The sequence below is a fragment of the Pan troglodytes genome, chromosome 21 (assembly GCF_028858775.2).
Source record: "Pan troglodytes isolate AG18354 chromosome 21, NHGRI_mPanTro3-v2.0_pri, whole genome shotgun sequence".
Classification (NCBI taxonomy): Eukaryota; Metazoa; Chordata; class Mammalia; order Primates; family Hominidae; genus Pan; species Pan troglodytes.
In genome coordinates, this window is record NC_072419.2 from 42427444 (window position 1) to 42450077 (window position 22634).

General features: G+C 52.1%; 1 protein-coding gene across 50 annotated transcripts in view; it reads left to right on the forward strand.

Moving 5' to 3' along the window:
* Nucleotides 1-22634, forward strand: part of EPB41L1 (erythrocyte membrane protein band 4.1 like 1) — a 139877-nt gene that overhangs the window by 96659 nt on the left and 20584 nt on the right. For 11 of the 50 annotated variants that reach the window (XM_063802892.1, XM_063802893.1, XM_063802894.1 and 8 more), the window contains 4 exons: nt 731-828; nt 1076-1251; nt 4667-4815; nt 8311-8493. In XM_063802892.1, the coding sequence (XP_063658962.1) occupies nt 731-828; nt 1076-1251; nt 4667-4815; nt 8311-8493 (606 nt within the window). Of the gene's footprint in view, nt 1-730; nt 829-1075; nt 1252-4666; nt 4816-5783; nt 5820-8310; nt 8494-11323; nt 11429-16247; nt 18180-18699; nt 18808-19885; nt 20297-22634 lie in introns of all 50 variants that reach the window. The other 39 variants (XM_016937830.3, XM_054674701.1, XM_054674695.1 and 36 more) reach the window with 11 other exon arrangements.

Below are 22634 nucleotides of genomic sequence, written 5' to 3' on the forward strand. Positions count from 1 at the left end.
CCCTCTCGCTTCTCACATAGCTGGTTCCTTCCCATTCTTCAAATGTCAGCTCAAGATCACCTAGATCTAGGTCTAGAGGGGATCCCCTGCTCTTCCTTAGATGACAGGAGCCCCTATGCCTTCCCAGTTCTGCTGCACCACACATCTCCCTTCATTCCCCTTGTAGCCCTGATCAGTGTCTGCAATTATCTTGTTTGCTTATTTGTTATTGGAGGTCCCCTTCCCCTACTAGAATCTTCTGCCTTGGTCTCCATGTATCTCTAGTGTTTAGCACTGGACCCATCACAGAGTAAGGGCTCAATCACCCTTATTGATTCAGTGAATGAACAGGCCAAAGTCGCAGATGCCTGAGAAGAGTTCAGAAAGAATGACTCACGTCTGTAATCCCAGCATTTTGGGAGGCTGAGGTGGGAGGACTGCTTGAGCCCAGGAGTTGGAGACCAGCCTAGGCAACATAGTGAGACTCATTCTCTACAAAAAATTAGCTGGTGTGGTGTCGTCTGACTGTAGTCCTGGCTACTTGGGAGGCTGAGGCAGGAGGATCTCTTGAGCCCAGGAATTCAAGGTTACAGTGAGCTATGATTGCGCCACTGTACTCCACCCTGGGCAAATGATCGAGACCCTGTGTCTCAAAAAAACATTAAACAAATGAAATAAAAAACACAAAGAATGGGCTAGTGGCGAGAGTGAGCTCAGGCCCTGCCTCTAACCTGCCCTTTTGGTTTTCCAGTATGAGCAATTTGAGAGCACAATTGGCTTTAAGCTCCCAAACCACCGGTCAGCCAAGAGACTGTGGAAGGTCTGCATCGAGCATCATACATTCTTCCGGTGAGCCTGCCCTTGGATGGGGTAATGGGGATGGGGCAGAGGCCATGTGTATGGAGGGGAGCAGGGGGAGGAGTTAGTGAGAACTCTAGGAAAGTCCTCCACCCTTTCCCCAAGTCTCTCCCTTCCTGGACCACTTTGAATTGTTGTAGTTGGTGGAGTAGTGGGATGAAAGGCCAGCTGTGGTCTAACCTTGGGCCTGGCAGTGCAGGTCTGATTCTTCCTCCTCCCCTGCATCCCTCTGCTGCAGGCTGGTGTCCCCTGAGCCCCCACCCAAGGGCTTCCTGGTGATGGGCTCCAAGTTCCGGTACAGTGGGAGGACCCAGGCACAGACTCGCCAGGCCAGCGCCCTCATTGACCGGCCTGCACCCTTCTTTGAGCGTTCTTCCAGCAAACGGTACACCATGTCCCGCAGCCTTGATGGAGGTATGGCCCAAATTGGAGGGCTGGGCGGGGAATGGTCTTCAGAGGGAACTGGGGGAGTGGGCATGCTGGGTTCTGCAGAATGAGCAGGAAAATGGTAGATGCATCCCAAGTTCATCTGCACCAGGCTGGCCCCTCAAGACCAGTGCTGTCCCTGGGCAGCTCTTGGTGGCTTAGTCCCAACCTAGAGCTCACTCCCACTTGAGATGTGACACTACCACTCTCTGGATTCCCCACAACTTCCCTGAGTCGTGGTCTTTTGGGGTCCCGGGTTTAGCCATATGGTTTGGGCCACCTACCCAAGAAGCTTAGCAATCCACCAGTCTAACCTGTGGTCTAACCTTGGGCCTGGCAGTGCAGGTCTGATTCACCCTCCTCCCCTGCATCCCTCTGCTGCAGGCTGGTGTCCCTTGCACTGGTCATCATCATACTAGGAGAATAGTGTCTTATGACTGCAGTGTGGAGCTGATGATGCCTTATCTGCTGGGAGGCCAGGGCATCGTTCTTGGTCATTCTTTTGGTTCTACTAGGTTCTGGGCTGATTGACAATCTAACCACATGGCACTCTCCACTGTCCCCATTTCTATTGGATTGATGGGTGCCCTTAACATCAATGAAAACTGGCCCTATATAGTCCTGTAGCAAGCAGACCGGGCTTAAAATGTGGTGCACAAACCACGTTTCATCAGAGTCGCCTGTGAGATTGTTAAGCAAGCACGAAAATTCCCAGGTTTTGCCCCAGACCTACTAAATCAGCACCCTTCAGGGCCCAAGTCTCTCCCCAGGATGTACACACTAGAGTTTGTAGGTGATGTTCGGAAGTCACATGGGTCACTGGGGAGATTCAGAATTATGCAGATCTGAGTTCAAATCTCGGCTTGACAGTCACCGTGGGCTATTCTCTGGACACCGGAAGTGGTTCATAAATATCTGAATGAATGGATGGGTGACCTTAAGCAACTTATTTAACTCCCTGAGCCTATTTCCTCTTCTACAAAATACATAGTACCTACTTTGCTGTGTTCTAGGGAAAACTAAATGAGATCATGCCTAGAAAATATTCTGTGGCATATAGTAGCACCTTAAGAAATTGTACCCATCATTATTGTTTTTAGGTTTGTAGAGAGTGGCTTAAAGGTGGGAAGTGGGGGCTGGGCACGGTGACTCATGCCTGTAATCCCAGCACTTTGGGAGGCCAAGGCGGGCAGATCACCTGAGGTCAGGAGTTCGAGACCAGCCTGACCAATATGATGAAACCCCATCTCTACTAAAAATACAAAAATTAGCCGGGCGTGGTGGCATGCGCCTGTAATCTCAGCTACTCGGGAGGCTGAAACAGGAGAATTGCTTGGACCTGGGAGGCAGAGGTTGCAGTGAGCTCACACCATTGCATTCCAGCCTGGGCAACAAAGCGAGACTCCATCTCAAAAAAAATAAAAAAAATAAAAAATAAAAAGGCCAGGCACGGTGGCTCACACCTATAATCCCAACACTTCGGGAAGCCAAGGCAGGTGGATCACGAGGTCCAGAGATCAAGACCATCCTGGCCAACATGGTGAAACCTCGTCTCTACTAAAAATACAAAGATTAGCCAGGCATGGTGGCAGGCGCCTGTAGTCCCAGCTACTCGGGAGCTCAGGCAGGAGAATCACTTGAACCCGGGAGGTGAAGGTTGCAGTGAGCCAAGATTGCACCGCCACTGTACTCTAGCCTGGTGACAGAGCAAGACTCCGTCTCAAAAAAAAAAAAAAAAAAAAAAAAGGTGGAAAGTGGGGACTTGGGTAGGGAAACCGTGGATACTCCCAGAACACCTTGGGGCAGGCCTCCAGGCAAGTTAGTTCTACTTATATTTTCTGAGTGTTATATGTGTGCCAGGCCTTGTGTTGGGTCCTGGGTATAGTATTTAGAGTGAATAGGTTTGGCCCTTTCCTCTGAGGAGCTCATAGAATAGCAGGTTTGTAAGCATTTGTTGTGGTTCAAGCAATGGGAAAAGCATGTGTAGAATGTAGAGTAGCCATGAGGAGGGAGGAATTAAGTCTAGAAGGGGCAGAAATGGCTCTGCAGAAAGGGTGCCAACTGGGCAGGGTTTGGAAGGATACCTAGGAGTTTGCCAAGTGATTAAGAAAGTCTGATGCTTTGTCTGGTATATGAAAATGAGACCTGTCTCAGGACTCCTGTGCATGTTTGAAAGATGTGTAGCTCTGCTAGGGTTCATCTGAGGCTGAAGAAGCTCCTTCTTCTCCTTGGGTAGACAGAGGACTGACAACTGGGGTTTATGCAAAGGGAAAGGTCCCTCCCCTGTAGCTTCCATTACTATGTCAGGAGCCAAATGAAGCCCAGATTCTGGCAGGCAGCAGAGGTTAGCCCAGAGCTGGTGAAGCTCATCGGAGAGGAACAGAAGCATGGACTCTAAGCTAGGAGGCCTTGGTCCCTGTCCCAACTCACCAAAAGGTCACCAGTGGGATATTTCCCCTCTTGATGTCTCCAGTCATCCTCTGTAAAATGGGGATAAGTCAGTCCCATTCCAGCCATCAACATAGGGTATTGTGTAAATCAAACGAAATATATGCATAAATGCGTACTTTGCAAAGTGAGTGTATATGAATAGAAAGGATAATTATCCTCTTTTTAAAATCTAGGCCAACCCCAAGGATAATCTGAGCTCTGGTTATTTTAAACCCGTGTTTTTCAGCCTATTTTCTACCAAGACACAATCCACGGGCATAGTCGGATTATGCCCAATGCGTGATGCGAAGTCTAGTTCCACCCCTTCCTTTCCTATTCAGAAAAGCATTTTGGAATACCAGTGAGTGAGAAAGGTGTTATTGCAGGCATCTCCCTGAATTCTCCCTAATTTATAAAGAAGGTAAATCAGTTGCAAATTTTAGGACTTTAGCTTTCACCAGTAAAGCTAGTCTCACAATATTTGTGTGTTGCTAAATGATGATCAAGTGAGTATTCTACCACAACCACCACAACCAAAACAGCAACATTTATGGGCTGCCATTGATGGAAGGCTCACTCTGTGCCAGCCACTCTTCCATAAATATTTATATACATTAGCTTGTTCATTCCTCACCTCCGCTTTCTAAAGCAGGCACTGCTTCTAGATGAGGAAACCGAGACCCAGCAATATTATGTAACCTACCCAAGGTCACACAGTCAAGAACAGATGGATTTGAGATTTGAACCCAGGCTCTAGTGCTGTAGAAACCAGGAAGGAGTCCTGGGCTGGGAGGCAACTCTGCCACTCACTGGCCATGTGATCAGAAGTCTACTTCACCCCTCTGGGCAATGGGTGAGGGGTGTGGAAGAGTTGGCTCCACTCCAGGCGTGGTTGGGCAGGGCTGGGCTGGTTCTCTGTCTGTTCTCTGGGAGGGGTCTCACATGGTTGCCTGGCTATCTCCACCCACTTCAGCAGAGTTCTCCCGCCCAGCCTCGGTCAGCGAGAACCACGATGCAGGGCCTGACGGTGACAAGCGGGATGAGGATGGCGAGTCTGGGGGGCAACGGTCAGAGGCTGAGGAGGGAGAGGTCAGGACTCCAACCAAGATCAAGGAGCTAAAGGTAGGAGCCTGGCTTTCTCATACTCTCTGCCCTGGGGATCAGGAGGCTGACCTGAGGTCTAGCCTCGGCCTTGACCTTCATATGCCTCCAGCTGTGGCCAAGCACCCTTACTATGGAGTGCACCATGGCAGGGCCTTGCCTTTGGGTCATCTCTCAATACCTGGCCCTTGCCGGGATGGGGTGGGCATGGGAGTGGGCATGCTGCCTGTCCTGTACTCTCCCCAGCTTTGCCCTGCTTTTCCAGAGGGGCACTCTGTCCCCTAGAGGACTCAGGCCTCCTTTTGCACACTCTTAATTTGCCCCTCTGACTGGGATCTGGATCTGCACCACTCTCTTCCTCCTCAGAGCATGACCAGGTGTCACCAACAGCTCTAGGAGTGTGAGGTTCAAGTGTGTCCCCTTCCTATTTCCCCATGCCCCACTCAGGTGCACACACACAGTCCTAGTATCTGTGTGTACACGCTCATGCAGGATTGCATGACCTCAGCCTCACACTCATTTAATAACAGATGTATGCACCCGTCACCCTTAGATCCGTGCACACAGATGTGCAAACAACATGCACACACACAGGTGTGTGCACACACAGGCCAGGGAGAGCTTCCTCTTGGTATAGTTGTTCAGCAGGTTTCTTTCCATCTACCTTGTGAGCACAGGGCCTTGAACATGCTCCCACTGACAGCGAGAGCAGGGAACTCCATTCTCACATCCCATCTGCCCAGTGTGGCTCTGCCCACTTGGCCTCTAGTTCCCTTCTCTGCCTTCCTGGGACAGCACCCTGCTTCACACCTGTACCTTCTTCTGACTACCTCACTGCCCTGCTGGTGGCCCACCCAGCTGCCCTGGCCTCCACTTGGTCGAGTGTGCGTGCTCTGGGCTCCTTGCTGGACCAAGCCCATCGTGGTATCTCTAATCCATCTGCTCTACTGACCCTGCTGCTTTCTTTCCCTCCTACCACATCCCACTAGCCGGAGCAGGAAACCACGCCGAGACACAAGCAGGAGGTACTGCATGGGACCTGTCCCTCCCTACCCAGCCGTTCCCATCCCTAGCTCATTTGTCACCATCCCACAGTCCATCCCAGGCTCCCTTCCCTGGCACCATCTCAGCATCAACTTCATCTCTGCTCCCCAGCCATCCCCCTCTGCAGCCGTCCTTGCTCCCCACTCCGCCACCCACTAAGTTTCTCTCTCCAGCTCCCTTCTTAGACTCTCCTGGCCAATCGGCCATCTCTCCCTCCTTCCTCAGCTCTCCCACCCTCTCCCCAGCTCACCTGGTCCTCAATACTTGCAGCTCACCTGCTGACCATCCCACCTGCACCACCAGCTCTTCCAGGCCATTCTGTGCTTTCATTTAGCACATCTCCCCTGACCCACCCCTTCCCTAGATTCATCTCCTCCCTGACAGCACAGTTTGGTCTCGCCTCCATCTCGTCTGTGTCCCCTGTGTCCTCACCCCTAGCTTCTTTTTGTATCTATTGGCAGTCAGATGTGGGAGTGGGGATTGGGGGTGGGGGAGGGAGGTGCCTCAGAGCACACCTGCATCTGCCCCAACTCCAGTCCTACACCTCCCCCAGGCAGGGTCGACTACTGCTCCGCTATGGCAAAAACCTCCTCCTTTTCTCCTCCTTTCCTCGTCTTCCCATTTGTTGCTTCCCCCAAATTATTCCTTCCATGTTAACCACTTCTTCCCTCTCACACAGTCACCAACTCTTCATCTGAACTTTAACTGCAAGAGAAGTGGGTTTATTCTTGGGCTGCCAAGGGAAAGGGCCAGAGACTGGGACATAAGAAGAGCCTTGCCTTGGAGTCCTGAGATCTGGGTTTCAACCCCACTTCTGCCACCAACTCTTTGAAGGTCTTGGGAAATTCCCCTCAGGCCCCAGTCCCCTGTCTGAACAGCAAAGCATTCAGACTAGGTTTCTCCAATGCCCTTAACCTTTAGGGATCCCAGGACCCCAGGATCCCACTGCTCCCTACAGCCTTCAGGGACATAACACACCCACGGAGGCAGTGGGGCAGGTTTGTGATGGAAGATGACAAGCCACATCTCAGGTTGGGACTCACTACCCATTGCAGCCCAAACCCTCTCCCTGTGCAAGCACCATCAGGTTTGACTTCTCAGACAGCCATGGTCCAGAGGGCAGCTCAGCTTGGGAAGGGATAACCGAGGAACAGACAGATGTCTGGAGGGAAAGCAGGAGCCTCACTGGGATTGGTTTCCTTCCTGAGGTAGCTTAGGAGTCAGCCATAGTGGATCCTTGGGTACCAGAGATGAGCCCAGGGGAAGATTCTAGCTTTGTCCAAGGGTAAGCTTACCTTCCAGTGGTTCTTCCAGAATTACCTGATCTGACTTTAATAAGCTGAGATTGTCCATTTCTTGTCCTGAATTGAGTTAACATGAATTTTTAAGCAGCCTTGCAGATAAGCGTCCTTGGGCTGCCAGCCACCACTTTGCCCCAGAAGTAGCCAGATAAACAGCTTTTGGCAGGTCCCTGCCAGCTCCTGCACAAAGCTCGTCCTCCCTTGACCTAAGGAGATGACTCTGTCATGCTGCACTGGCTGGGAACACTACCCATATAGGTAGAATCCTACAACTCCAGCTATACCTGGCTCAATTCTTGTGCCCAGCTGTGGGACTTACTGCTCTTCTTCCTGGTCTCTAATTCTCCTAATCTTCCTGAACACTCCACAGCATTCTAGTTTCTCTATCTGGCTGTATCTCACCCTGTCTGCTATTGGTGAGTCAGTACCTGAAAGGTATCTGGAAGGTCCAGGGTGGTTGGGGAAGGTAGTGTCCCATCACAGAGGAGACTAGATGCAATTTTTTCCTGCCCCTGGTACCTAGTGTGGGAGCTTGGCCATTCTTCTGGATGTCCCTGGCTTGAGGAGGATCTGTACTGTGGGCCTCCCCAGGGCCTGAGCAGTTGTGCATGTTGGGCTAGGAGGGGCCCAGACTGGACATCCTGTTAAGTACAGTGGCCCAAGTCTCAGCCAGAAAGTGGACACTGGGATCCAGGAGGGATCTAGGAGGCCCCTGAATGAGTCAGAGCAGCCCAGTGAATAGGATTAGTGAGTTATTATAGCTCTCTGGCAGTTGCTGCCTGCTATGCCTTAGTTGTAACAGAGGGAAGTCACCTCTGTGACTAAGACCGGGCTTATAGCACCACAGGGAACTCACCCAGACCTGTGGGCTTTGGGTAGAGGTTGGCTGTTCAGAGGCTGTAGAGCCAGGCAAGGGAGAAGCAAAGGTGGCTTGACTAGACATCTCCTCTTTTTCATCTTCAGTGCTCTGTGCCTTGGGACGTGCACCTGTTGGGGTGGTTCTCCTTGCCCTGGTTTGTCTCTGGGGCTGCCATGAGAGTGACACAGGTCAGAGTGGGAATAACGTTGCTGGTGGAGGGTGGTGATGGTGACTGCTGCCATCATCCCTGCACCCTGCATCCCCGCTTGGAGCTGTTCCCCTAACACCACCACCCTCTCCATCTATCCCTAGTTCTTAGACAAGCCAGAAGACGTCTTGCTGAAGCACCAGGCCAGCATCAATGAGCTCAAAAGGACCCTGAAGGAGCCCAACAGCAAACTCATCCACCGGGATCGAGACTGGGAACGGGAGCGCAGGCTGCCCTCCTCCCCCGCCTCCCCCTCCCCCAAGGGCACCCCTGAGAAAGCCAATGAGGTAGGTGTCGCCCTGAACCCCTCGATAGGGGCCTTGGGTAAAGAGACATTGGGTTGCTGCATCCGGACTTACACTCATCCTCCACACCAATATGCTTCCCCCATTGCTGCTTAGGGGCTGGTGGGGATGGAGAGGGTGGTAGATTAGGCTGAGGGAGATGAATTCACTAAACCTTGGAATCCTGGGTCCTGGAGACCAACTTAAAACATGAAAAACTCAAGACTCATGGTAGCTTGGCATACTCCCCTTCCATCAGCCCGAGTATAATGGGGAAGGGGTGCTGGTTAGAAATGCAGGTTTCAGGGCCCCAGCCCAGACCTACTGAATCAGATATTTGGACTCAGTGCTGGCATTGGCATCTGGACAAGTGCTGCAGAGGCTTCTCATGCACACTACATTTTGAGAATCCCAATAGCTCTCTCCAGAACCAGACCCTGTTGTGCCTATTGTGAAAACACGGATCAGGGAGTGGTCCCTCCTAGAAGGGGCTTCGGAGTCCACTGGAGGGGAATGGGCCCTTCACAGAAATCAGACCTGCTTCTGAGGCTTCAGAAAAGGATCTCACATGACCTGCCTTTCCGAGTGGAAAGAGTGGGGTGTTTTCTCGATTGAAGAAGAGATAAAGTTAGGATTTGGGGAAGCACTGCATTTAGACTCTCAAGTCAGTATTTTTAGCCCTTGCTAAATCTTGGCGATATTTACCCCAGTTTATACTTAGGTGTTTTCTCCCTGAAGCTATTGCTTACTGGTCTCAAATACGGTTGTGGTGTAGACTTACACTGCCTGGGTTTGAATTCTGGCTCCGCTGCCTGCCAGCTGGATGACTTTGGGCTTGTTACTTAACCTCTCTGAGGCTCGTTGGGTAGAGATAATAAAAGCACCTACTTCATGGGGATGTTGTAAGGATTAAATGAGATAATGCACGTAGAGGGACTAGCAGAGTACCTTGATGCACAGTGTGAGTTATTGTTTCACTTGAGAGTTCCAGACTCTTCCACAGAGGAGGTTAACTTCAAATCAGAATAAAGAAAGCATGTTTCAATCCAAAGTGTTAAAGTCAAGCATACTAATTTAACTAGAGGCATTCACAGATGACTTTTCTTTAACAAATAAAATTCCCCTTTCCTAAATAAAATAAAGTTGAAAGGGCCCTGGGAACCTGCTCAGAACCTTCATTTTACAGATAGGGGCACCGAGACCCAGAAAGAGGAAGGACTTATTCAGTGTCTTAGCTGATGGAAGAGGAACCAGAACCCAATTTTCTTGTGACCCAGGCTATTGTATGTGCTATTAAATCACAGCTGCCTAGGAGCAAGACCAAATCACATAAAGACCAGGTAGAGAGTCAATTGTATGTGTGCTGCCCTCTAATGCTTTGAAAATTGGTGATGCACCCATGATCTAATTAGCAGAGCATTTTATTGGATCAGTGCTACCATGGCCTGAACCTGCCAGATAACAGACGGCTTTGTCTAGTAAGGCATAAGTCCAGAGAGAGCTACTGGGGTGGCTTTCTGGTTTGTGAGTCACAGAATTAGGGATGCTTTGGGGGCCTTTAAGGCTGGTGCCATGGAAGAAGGGCAGACCTCTGCATCCACGAAGGGCCTCTGTTTGCCTCTGGCACAAGCAAGACCCTGGGCTGGGTGGCGGAGGCTGGTCTAGTGATCCAGTGAACAACATCCTCTTCTGCCCTTCAGCGTGGCCCCTAATCAATCCTGATGTGGGCTGGCCAAGCTTGACCTGGCTGTGGGCGAGGTGGGATGCAGAGGCTACTGAAAGAGTGAGTCTCCAGAAGAGAAGGGGAGGATGAGCCCTGGGAAGTGAGGTCTAGAGCTCTGGAGTGTCTCAGTGTAGCCTGGTGTAGGGTGTGCCCCACCTGCTGGTGATAGCTGGAACTGCTAGAAGATGGGTCTTAGTAAAAGGTAGAATCTGCTCCACCTCCCAGCCCTGCTCAGCCGCAAGAAGTATAGTCCACTGCTGGAAAGAACTATGGTCCAGGAGCTCACCCTGGAGCTATGGACCATTCAGAACTGGCTTACAGGCCCCCTTGGCATTTAGGGGCCTTTGAAGATTTGGGAGATGGGGAGGTGCCATAGACAAGGATTGACTGGCTCCTTGGGTAACTTCCCCTTTCTGAGCCGCATTGCCTAGTCCACCTACAGGAGGACCAAAATGGTCATTCCATAGGGTAGTTGGGAAAGTAGAGTGAAACAATTAATATAAAAGCACTTTCTCAACTGGAAGGTGCTGGGCAGTCATGGGGCTGTTGCTGATGGTGACTAGAATCCCTGATCCCAAAATCAGTTTTGTGGGGGGCATCCTGAAGATGCCTGTGTCATCCAGAATTCCTAGCAGCCTCCTCGTATATTGTTGGGCCTCATCTGGGCCAAGGGGAAAACAGAGGGAACTTTAACTGTTCCCATTTGCCAAACCCAAGTTTCAGTGTTTAAAGGGGGCTGTAATCCAAACTGCAGGGTTGAACCATAGCCTAAGCCAGAGACATCTGGAGCCAGAGTCTAAATGATATGGCTCCAACATCTCTGAATGAGAGTGGGCAGGCCATGGGGGAAGGGCACTGGGGCTGACTGTGGGCCTCCCTCCCTTAAGTGGCTCAGAAGGGCAGTCCCTCCCGAGCTCACCCCACAGAGTGGCTACTCCCTGACCTAATCCACAAATCCTACAGATGTGGGACTTAAAAAGCTGGGCTATTTATGGACTTTGTGTGTGTGTCTCTCTCTCCTACTTTTTCTCTTTCCCTCTCTTCCTGTCTCTGTCTCTCCTTCCCTTCCTCCCTCTTTCCCTTTCCTCTGGCTCTGGGCCTCCCCTGCAGTCCCAGAGGACCCAGGACATCTCTCAGCGGGACTTGGTACCTGAGCCTGGAGCAGCCGCAGGCTTGGAAGTGTTCACTCAGAAAAGCCTCGCAGCATCTCCTGAGGTTACTGTCTTCACCTTCCTGTGCCCCTTCCTCCTGCCCACCCAGAACCACCCTCTGTGGTCTTAAGAAAACCCTTTCTCTGGGGTGAGGGGAATGTACCAGATTTGCCAAGCAGATGGAAGCAATAGGTAACCCATGCTGTCTCCATGCTGTGATAAGGAAATGTCCCCATCCCAGAGATCCATAAAGGGCCAGCCCCTCCCTCATCCATTGTTTCTCAGGAGGGACAGGACTGCAACCATTCTGGGAAGACAGAACAGCCTGCATTGCCTTTAGCCTCGAAGGAGAGGCAGGAATGATCTCCCTCTTTCAGGTCCTGGTGAGGCAGGTGACTCTAGAGGCAGGCCCTGACTTCTATGCTTAGGGTCAGGGGTCATGCTAGAGGCAGGCTCTGACTTCTATGCTTAGGGTCAGGGGTCATGGCACCCAAATGCCTTCTGCCTTAAGGTCTTTTCTCTGTTCAGAAGCCTGAATGGTCTAGCAGTGGCTAGTTAGGGCATGACATTCCAGGCGTCTCCTGCCTGCGTCTTCTCTGAACTCCCCTGGAGCTTGGGCCCATCAACGAGGCAGGCAAAAGTGGACATCTTTCTCTAAGGAGTATCCTTAGGGTTGTAGAGAGATTGGTCAGGCAAGTGTTTGAAATGAGGAGGCCATTGCTTCTATGCCCAGGGCGGCAGCAAGTGGAGGGCTCTTTGAACTTCCTGTGGCCCCTCATGGATGCTGGGCATAGAATCCAGGCCCAGGCAGGAGGCTGCGCTCCCTCCTCTGTTGGGATTTCATGGACTATCAGGGTTGGAAGCTACTGAGCGATCATCTGGGCAGAACTTTCTTCCCCGATATCTGCCGCTCCCCTCTTGATGTATGCTCTCCTCTGAGGGCCTGTACCTTTCTCCATTCTCAGAGAAAACTTCTGTAGCTGCTGCAAACGTGCTGGAACTTTAAGAAAGACATAAATGAGCTACATAAGTGATAAAATATAAGTCATACTTCTACTCTATGAATTTTTCCTCAATCTAAAAAACAAAACTATCCGCACACTCTCTTGAGGGAAATCGGACAAGAGTCAACAGCATACCAAGGACAGGGCTAGAGAGATGCCCTGGACACAGAGATGCTCCTGTGACCAAGGACAGGTGCCCATTTGGGGAGCAGAGCCCACAACCTGCACCCCGCCCCCGCATCATTCTCCTGCAAATGTCCATCCAGCCTCTTCCACAGCAGGCACTTTTGCTGTCCTTGGCGGCAGCCCATTAACTATTGGGAAGTTTTCGTGTTGAATTAAAATCTGCCTTTTCAAATCAGCAGCCTGTAGGTCTCATTCTGCCCGCTGGTGCCCGCTACCGCTCTGCATCCTCCTCCAGGCCAGCCCTTCGGAGACTTGAACACCTCCCCTTCCCTAGAACACTTCACTCTCTTCCCACTTTCTCCCAGGAAATGGTTTCTGGAGGGCCCCTTACCCTGGACCCCCTCCTCGTATAAAGGGCAGGCCTGGCTGGGCATGGTGGCTCACGCCTGTAATTCCAGCACTTTGGGAGACTGAGTTGGGTGGATCACCTGAGGTCAGGAGTTCGAGACCAGCCTGGCCAAAATGGTGAAACCCCGTCTCTACTAAAAATACAAATACAAATAATAATAATAATAATAATAAGCTGGGCGTGGTGGCGCGTGCCTGTAATCCCAGCTACTGGGGAGGCTGAGGCAGGAGAATCGCTTGAACTCGGGAGGCGGCTGTCAGTGAGGCAAGATCACGCCTCTGCACTCCAGCCTGGAAGACAGAGCAAAACTCCGTCTCAAAAAAAAAAAAAAAAAGGCAGGCCCCAAAATGTGACCCAGAGCTCCAGGAGGGGCCTGAACAGCCTGGAGTCAGGAGAACAGCCAGGCTGGAGAGTTTCCTGTCTGTGCCTTGGGTGCAGACAGCTGTGAGCCCAACTGGCTCTGTTTCTCCCCACCCCTGTTGCCAGCTTCCTTTGCTGCAGTGCCCCTACCTGAGGGCAGGGGGCGCTCTGAGCAAGGCACCGACGGTCCCCTGGCTCGAGAAAGAATGGCTGCGGGGCTGCGGCTACCTGGGGCTACCCTAAGATTATCCCATCTTGTGATTCGGGTTAGAACGACTTTCACGCCAACCCCTCGGGCCAGGTGTGTGGCTCTACCCGTGCCTTCGCACCGTGGAAGTTTTTTTCTTTTTTGTTCAGTTTTCTTTTCCTCTTCAGGATCCTACATTTTACTTTGTCCCCCGCTGCTCAGCCTGTGATCTTGCGCATGGCCTCTCCCCTCTGGGATACCGTTTCGCCTTCTGAAATAAGGATAACGATATCTGCTTCACAAGTTGCCATTTGGATTAAATTTAATAACTCAGACAAAGGGCTGGCATTGCCTGGCACATAGCAACTAACAATCACTATACGTTTCCCCTTTCTTCCTGCAGAGTCTACTTTTCATTCTCTGCCAGCACCTGCGCCACTCACTCTTGCTTATCTAGACTAGTTGCTAGTTAGAATTGGGGCAGGAATGTTCCAGAAGGAGGCGTATTGACTGGCTTTGGCCATCATTGCCAGGCGGATGTCAGTACAGCTGGAATGGAGGCAGCTGAAGGAACCTGCTTCTCAAGGAAATGAGCAAAAGGACCTAGATTCCATAGGCTCTCAAAGCACGTCCCTTTGGGATGGTTCAGGAGCTGTGGTCCTGAAGGCTTAATGACCTGAAGTAAAAGCTCAGAAACCCACCCCAGACTTTACCTAGACCTTCCCCCCTTCCTTTTATCTCGCTTTCCCATGAACAAGATTATTTTAATGGGTTCTGATTCCCTGACAGAGAGATTTTCTCAAAACACAGTGGGGACAGAGGGTTTATGATGCTCTCTTGAGCCTTCAAAATGTTTCAGATCTTATGGGATCTGACAGACTCCTCCCTGTGGGGTGGGATTAACAGACTCCTCACCAAGTCATAACCTGAAAAGGAGCCCAAGGTCATATAAACCTTCCCCCTCCTGCTGCCAGGAGAAGTTCTGGGCATGTCTCCCTGTGGAGGTGGTCATGGTAGGGTGGAGAGGACACACTTCACAGAACTTGGCGTCAGAGACTGAGTTCAAGGCCTGCCTTTCCACTTGCTCCCTGTATGGCCTTGGGCAAGATGCTTCTCCAGGTCTGAGTTTCCATATCTGTATCACGAGGGGCTCTAGTTGGGGCAGTGAGGAGGGAGGTACCTCAGGGCATTAAGGCCGCCCACACCCCCAACTTTACCAGGGCAGCTCTGTATTTCTGTCACATAGCCGACTTGCATTAAAATTTTGTGGGAAGTATCCTGTGGCCACAAGATGAAAAACCCAGTGACCTTCCTGCTTTTCTAACCACCCTAGAAGTCCATCATCCCCTCCCAGGCATTGTTTGAAGAACTCTTGGGGGAGGTAGAGGCTGTTGGGAGATGGCCTAACAGTGCTGCGATCTGGTGCTTTTTTTTTTTTTTTTTTTTTTTGAGATGGAGTTTTGCTCTTGTTGCCCAGGCTAGAGTGCAATGGTGCGATCTCGGCTCACCGCAACCTCTGCCCCGCAGGTTCAAGCAATTCTCCTGCCTCAGCCTCCCAAAGTGCTGGGATTACAGGTGTGAGCCACCGAGCCTGGCCTTTCTTTTTTTTAGATGGAGTCTCGCTCTGTCACCAGGCTGGAGTGCAGTGGCACAGTCTCGGCTCACTGCAACCTCCGCCTCCCAGATTAAAGCAATTCTCCTGCCTCAGCCTCCCAAGTAGCTGGGATTACAGGTGCATGCCACCATGTCTGGCTAATTTTTTGTATTTTTAGTAGAGATGGGGTTTCACCATGTTGGCCAGGATGGTCTTGATCTCTTGACCTCGTGATCTGCCAGCCTCAGCCTCCCAAAGTGCTGGGATTACAGGCGTGAGCCACCGCGCTTGGCCTCTGGTGCTTTTGATGCACGATGATGCTTAGATCTTTACCTCTCTCCCTTCCTTGATGCATTCTATTGAGTTCTTTTCTGCTCTTTTCTATGGGTTTTGTTAGAATTAGAATGGGCCCTGGTATTTGTTTCTTTTAGATTGAACACCACAGTGTTCAAGCTGTTTAAGCCATTGTGGTGCCTGGCACTAACGTGGTCATGTGGTATCTCCATGACTACTATGCTTTCTTCCCAGAAGCCCTTGTAGAAAGGTTCGATTTCAGGCTGTGGCCTGTGGAACTTAATGCATCCCTTCAATTTGCCATTAGGTCACAGTTGGCACCCATATTCCATGGTTGTGAAATAAGTTAGCAAAGATCTCCAGCCTCAAAAATCAGGCTTTCTTTTCCTGACTCTGTCTTCTACTAACAGTGACCTTGGGCAAGTCACTGTCCTTCTCTAGACCTGTTTCCTCATTTACACAATATGGAAATGAGACTGGATAACATTGTAAGAGTACTTTTGACTCTAACATTCAAAGATTCCATGTGATGGAAATGACTTTCCCCTCTGACGGTGGCAGTTATGTTATTAAAAGAGGAAGAGGAAGGGTCCTGGCCCATCTGTGGATCTCCATTTCCCCATGGCTGACATGGGGAGGGCATAAGACCCCATCCCATTTTATCAAGTTGGGGGCAGTGGTTGAGGAAAATTGGTCAATAATTTATCAAGTGCCTGATGGGAAGAGGGACCTTGATGAGAATGGCTGGCACGTCATGCCTTCCTCTCCCCAGCCAGTTCTGGGGATATGCTGTCCCAAAGTCAAACATTTCAGTGGTAGATTGGTCCCCTCTTACAAAGGGAAAAACTCACCCATTCTTCAGGTACCTGATATTTCATGTTAACTCTTCTTGCTCCAATTGAAACACAGGGTTCAGAGCATTGGGTATTTATAGAAAGAGAGTACACTAGGCCGGAAGAGCTCGGTCTCCTAAAAGTGACCACCATGCAGCAGGAAGAAAGGCAGGCAGGCCTTGCTGGTATCCTTGCCAACGGCAGACTCTCCAAGGTAGACGTTCTGGTGGACAAGTTCAAAGTGGAAGTGGCCACAGAAGAAATGGTGGGAAACAGAAGAGCAAACACCCAGCAACAAGGAAAAATGATTGCAAGTCCTGAAGACTTTGAGTCAGTGGGGGAGGAAGGCCCCTGGATCAGGGAAAGCCCAGGAGGGGCTGGCCTGGCTTCCGGCCGCACATTGGCAGAAAAGCTCCTCGAGGGCTCTGAGCTCAGGGCAGACACCAGAGGGGCAACCATCAGGAACCGCTGCATGTCAGATGGTCAGCCGGAGGGCCAGACAGAGCTGAGGAAGGGGCTGGAGGAGCCCCACACTTGTGGGAGACCCACTGCTCCAGGGACCAGGCCAGCAGAGGTGGACGCCCTCTCTCCAGCCTCCGACAAGGGAGGACTCCAGTCGTTTCTATTGGATCCAGCCCACGCAGAAGCCAGAGCTGAGTTGAGCGATGAAACTGATACCTCCTTTGCAGAGAGGAGCTTCTATTTAAATTATGAAGAAAAAGACTCAGAAGACCAAGTCCTCCCTCCACCCCTGGAGGAGAGAAAAGGGCGCCTGGATGCCCCTCCCGGAGGTGAGCCCAGGCCGACGCTGAATTCCTTAGACCTGAGGGTTTCTGCTGCTGCTTCCAGCAGGAGCAAGGACGAAGCCCACATGACTTCCCCAAAGGAAGGGGCAGGGACCCCCAAGATCCATGGAGGACCTGGTGACCTGAAGGGATCTCCTGCAGGACAGACATTTGCTGAAGGCTGGGAAGATGCCCAGTGGGGAGTGGAAGGAGAGTTTCCCCACCTGACAGCCAGCGCAGCCCGAGAGGAAGGGACCCCCGTGAGTGGAGATTTGCTGGGAAAGGCTGAGGAAAGTCCCACAGAGGAACTGAAGAAGCACCCTCCTCACAGAGGACGGGGCGTGCATCCCGACCCCCAGGCCTGCGCCCTTCCTCGGGCCATCCCTCTGAATGTCAGGAAGCCAGTCAAACCAGACAGAGGCAACTTCCCACCCAAAGAGAGGGGAGTGGTTCCCACCCAGAAAGGAGGGGCTGAGCTGAAGGACCGCGAGGCTTCAGCATTTCTTCACATGGAGGTGATCATTCCCCTGCCAGCCTCCCCTGGTCATTCTGAGGACCTGGCAGCTCTGGAGGAAGCTTCTCCAAGCCCAACCTCCCATGGGTCAGGGGAGCCTTCGGAGCTCAGGGAGCCCTTTCTTAGACATGTCCATCTTTCGAAAGCCAGCCCAGAGCCCAAGGACCAAGTAGGGTTTGTGGTGTCCCCTGCCACAGGAGGTGAGCGCAGGCCTCCTCCCATCACCAGCAGAAAGCCCAGAGTAGTCCCTGAAGAAGCTGAGGGGCGCATACCTCTGGGGTTTGGGTTCCCTTCAGGGAAGCGAAGGGAGATGACCTCTTTCCAGGCCGGGGACCAAGAGGGCTCCCTAGAAGATATTAGCAAGACCTCAGTGGCCAATAAAATTCGGATATTTGAGACCCACGGAGCTGAAACTCGCCGAATGAGTGAGGGTGAAGCAAGGTCCCTTCCAAATGACATATCTTCAGAGGCACCCGTGGGACAAGCAGAGCAGCAGCGGAGTACGCTCTCAGACCTGGGCTTCGCCCAACTCCAGCCCCCAGGGGACTTTGCCAGCCCCAAAGCCACACATTCCACAGTGATACCTCTGGCTACCAGACACTTCAGGGAGGACACTTCTGCATCCTACCAGGAAGCACACACGGAACTAGAGCCCGTGTCCCCTGATTCGGGCTGTGAAACCACGCTGGCAGAAGCTACTGGAACTGGGGTAACTGGCCGCGTGAGCCCCCGCCCCCACCGCTGCTCCCCGCCCATGGGGGCTGGCCGCATGCTCTGTAGTTTTTAGAAGCATGTTTCAGTGGCCCCTCGTCATTTCTGCAATCAGAGGCTGCTTATCCATCCCTGTGAGTTTTTTCCCTAAACGGGCCTGGGTGTAGCTCAGGCTGAATGATGGGCTTCTCTGCTTGGCCCATGTTAGCTTGGCCACAAAGACCCTCAGCTTTTGGTGTGACCTGGTGCCCAGAGGGTCACACAACCCCCATGGAGAAGGTGGCGCCACCACCAGCAAATGACACATCTGCTTTGCCTTGCCGCTCATACCTGCTGGGTTCCTGCCTACCTTGCTTGGCTTGTCCAGCGATCTTTCTTCATCCTTTCCCATCCCTGGTTCTCCCGCCTTGGGAAAGTTGACAGTCCAGAGGTTTCCATCCTTCGCTTCTGGTTCCCTCTCAGTCCCAGTGCCAAGTTTCTTTCTGCCTCCTTAAGACTAACTGTCTTCTCTAATCCAGAACAAATCCGGAGATGCGGTCAGGGAAGAGAAGCGCTCCACCAACTTAGCAGCCAACACCCCTGGGAAGGGGGGGTGCCTGAGATTCGCCAGCCCCTCGGGCCCTCAGGTCTCTGCAGCCCCTCTGTGCCCTGATGACCCGGTCACCTTCACCCGGCCAGGATGCATCGCCGCCTTAGGTTCCCACCTGCTGTGGCAGCACCTCTCGTGCTGCTCAACTCTGGCTTGTCTGGAGTGTCTCCCTCACACCTCTCAACCTTCCAGAAACTGGCTAAATGGAGGCTTGCTTAGCAAGTGAATGTCTAAGCCCACTGAATCCCTAGAACCAGAAGCCAAGTTCTTTACAAATCTTTCATGGGTATTAGGTTGGTCTTTAAAAAGAATGTTATGAACCCGCCAAAAATGTGTGTGTGGTGTTTAATCCCTGACAGGCCAGTTGAGAGGTATGTATGTCGGACAAGAGTTGCTGGTTCCCCGAGGCACTGCCTTGGCCCGCTGTTGTCAATTACACTGATGGGACCAGAGCCTCTACTCCCTGACTTGCCTGTGGTCCACTCATGGAGCCCAGGGTGGAGCTGGCGTAGCACTCAGCTCCCAAGAAGCTCGTGCCCAAAAGGCCTGACCCTGAATTGCTCTTCTCTCTAGTCGATGCTGACCCCTCCCCCGGAGACTTAGTGGAATTGACAAACATGTTGGCTTCCTCTTTTGTTCCTCAAAGTTCTTGGCTCCAACCTCTCTGCCTTCCCTTCCTGGGTCTCCCTGAATCCCTGGATCTCCCTCCTTAGTTTCTGTTTCTCAACGCCCACCTGCACGGATGGGCCTGGGGTCCGGGCTTCCATCCCTGCCTTTCGTGCAATGCTGCTTCCAATAAGCTCCCAGATCCAATACCCTTGGATGGAGCCTCCTGTCCAGGAGTCACTGGCAGGACGTTTGCTTTGTACTTGCTTTTGCCATCAGTGTGAGACCCTCAGAAAGGGGCATCTCCACTCTTGAGTCGTTTTTGTTTTTTTAAGCTTGTTATGATTTCAAGGAACCTTTCCTGGGGTGTGTTTCATTTCCTGGCCTGCTCTTCCATTCGGGATGTCAACACAGCCCCGAGATTTCTCCTGACATTCACCATCTTGATTTCTCTTTCTCTCTCTCTCCCCACCCCACATCCCCATTCTTTTGATTTTATCTGGCCATAGAGAGCAGGGCTGAGGGAGGGCTCCGAGGAGAAAGTCAAACCACCACGTCCCCGGGCCCCAGAGAGTGACACGGGCGATGAGGACCAGGACCAGGAGAGGGACACGGTGTTCCTGAAGGACAACCACCTGGCCATTGAGCGCAAGTGCTCCAGCATCACGGTCAGCTCTACGTCTAGCCTGGAGGCTGAGGTGGACTTCACGGTCATTGGTGACTACCACGGCAGCGCCTTCGAAGACTTCTCCCGCAGCCTGCCTGAGCTCGACCGGGACAAAAGCGACTCGGACACTGAGGGCCTGGTGTTCTCCCGGGATCTCAACAAGGGGGCCCCCAGCCAGGATGATGAGTCTGGGGGCATTGAGGACAGCCCGGATCGAGGGGCCTGCTCCACCCCGGATATGCCCCAGTTTGAGGTACAGTGGAGCTTCCTCAAGAGCCGGGCCCGCTGGGCACCGCATGCTCAGAGGGCCCTGGGCCACCCGTGAGAAGACCGAGCACCCAGCCTGCAGCCTGAAGCTCTGTCTCGTGTTGCATGACTGCCCCTCCGCAGAACAGCATGGTTCTGTGCTCGCATGTTTGCCATCTCGGTTTACCCCTAACACGCGCTCCTTGGTATTTTAACCCTGTGACCCCATCGCTTGCTGAAGTCGAGCGATGACAGGTAGTCTGGTCTTTCTTGACCCCGTGCCCCCCCACCTGTGTTGCATGGCACCTGCAGAGAGCATGCGTCTGTGGACTCTTGGGGGCTCCTGCAGCCTGGTCTGAAAGCTGAATGGTTTTTCCTGATCCGGGCCCAGGCTTGTCTCTCTGGGGTCTGGGCTTCCCGGGGAAGGGGAAGCAGTTTAAATCCATCTGGCCCTGGGGTCTCAGGGTGGTGATGGAAGCTCCTGGAAGAGAGGAAATATGGTCATTGAGGAGGGACAGACTGTCTCTGGGCCTCTCTGTGGTCTCCTCTGTAGAGCTGCGAAGGGATTTCTCTAAGGCACGCCTGCCCATATCATTCCTTTGCCCCCTCATCTCTTCTAGACCCAACCTCCCTCCTACACTCTCCTTTCCCCAACATTCCTGGCATTGAAATATGAGCTTAGCCACTCTGGGCTCTCACTTCATGCTATATTCTCTGAGCAGGTTTTTTTTCTCCCTTTCGGTGCCTTACAAACCTATCATGTTCCAGGACCAAGTTCAAATGTCAGTTTCCTAGCAGGGGTTTGCTTTCCTGACCACCCTGGGCAGAAATATTGCCCCCCTATCCCCTTGCCCTGTAATGCCTATGCTCCAGCACTATCCAAAGCGGTCAGGTCAGTGGCTGACAAGCCTGCTCTCCCACCAGGTGGCAGCTCCTCTAGGCCTGGCATATACTAGGCACTAATAGATGATTAACTGGATGAATGGCTGAGTTACAGGGTTGCAACCATCTGTAAGAATCCCCTTCAGCCAGGCACAGTGACTTGTGCCTGTAATCCCAGCTACTCAGGAGCTGAGGCAAGAAGGCAGGGGGATCACTTGAGCCCAGGAGTTCGAGGCTACAGTGAGCTTTGATCGTGCCACTGCACTCCAGCCCGGGCGACAGAGTGAGACCTTGTTTCTTAAAACCAAAACAAAACAAGAAAAAAAAAAATCTCCAGGCACAGTGGTTCACACCTGTAATCCCAGCACTTTGGGAGGCTGAGGCAGGTGCATCACCTGAGGTCAGGAGTTCAAGACCACCCTGACCAACATGGTGAAACCTTGTCTCTACTAAAAATACAAAAATTAGCCGGGCGTGGTGGCACCCACCTGTAATCCCAACTACTCGGGAGGCAGGAGAATCACTTGAACTCAGGAGGCAGAGGTTGCAGTGAGCTGAGATCACGCCATTACACTCCAGCCTGGGCAACGGAACGAGATTCCATCTCAAAAAACAAAACAAAACAAAAACAAAAACAAAACTATACTCAGAGGTCATAGTCACAGCTTGCCATACCCAAATGGACCCCACATGCTCTCTACTTCACCCCAGTCCTCAACAAACCCTCTTCACTCATTGACATCTCCTGCCTGGATGCTGTAGGCCTCCAAGCATGTGTGGCTCTTGCTCTAAAGAAGAGTCCAGGCTGGGCGCCGTGGCTCACACCTGTAATCCCAGCACTTTGGGAGGCTGAGGCAGGTGGATCACTTGAGGTCAGGGGTTCAAGAACAGCCTGGCCAACATGGTGAAACCCCGTCTCTACTAAAAATACAAAAGTTAGCCGGGTGTGGTGGCATGAGCCTGTAGTGCCAGCTACCTGGGAGGCTGAGGTAGGGGAATCGCTTGAACCTGGAAGGCAGAGGTTACAGTGAGCCGAGATCGCACCATCGCACTCCAGCCTGGGCGACAAAGGGAGAGTCTGTCTCAAGAAAAAAAATAGAAGAGTTCAGCTGAAGCGGCTGAGAGGTGGTGAGCTCACCAGGATTTGGTGACATTATGTACACAAGGAAAACACTTAGCCCAGGGCCTGTCATAGAGTATGTTAATGAAATGGTAGATGTTCTAATAGTAGCCTAAAAAACAGCATATAGCCACCATGAGGGTGTGTGGCACAGGGGCGCAGGGCAGGCCTGCCTGGTCCTGGTGGTGGTCCTGGCTCTCCTCGCTGGCTATCTGTCTATGATATCACACCACAACTCTTTTACCCTGTCCAGAGTACCCTTCCAGAGATGTGGCCAGCTGTGGGGATAGGAGATAGCCTGCAGACACCACACTGCAATTGTCTGTGAGCAAGGGTCATGCTA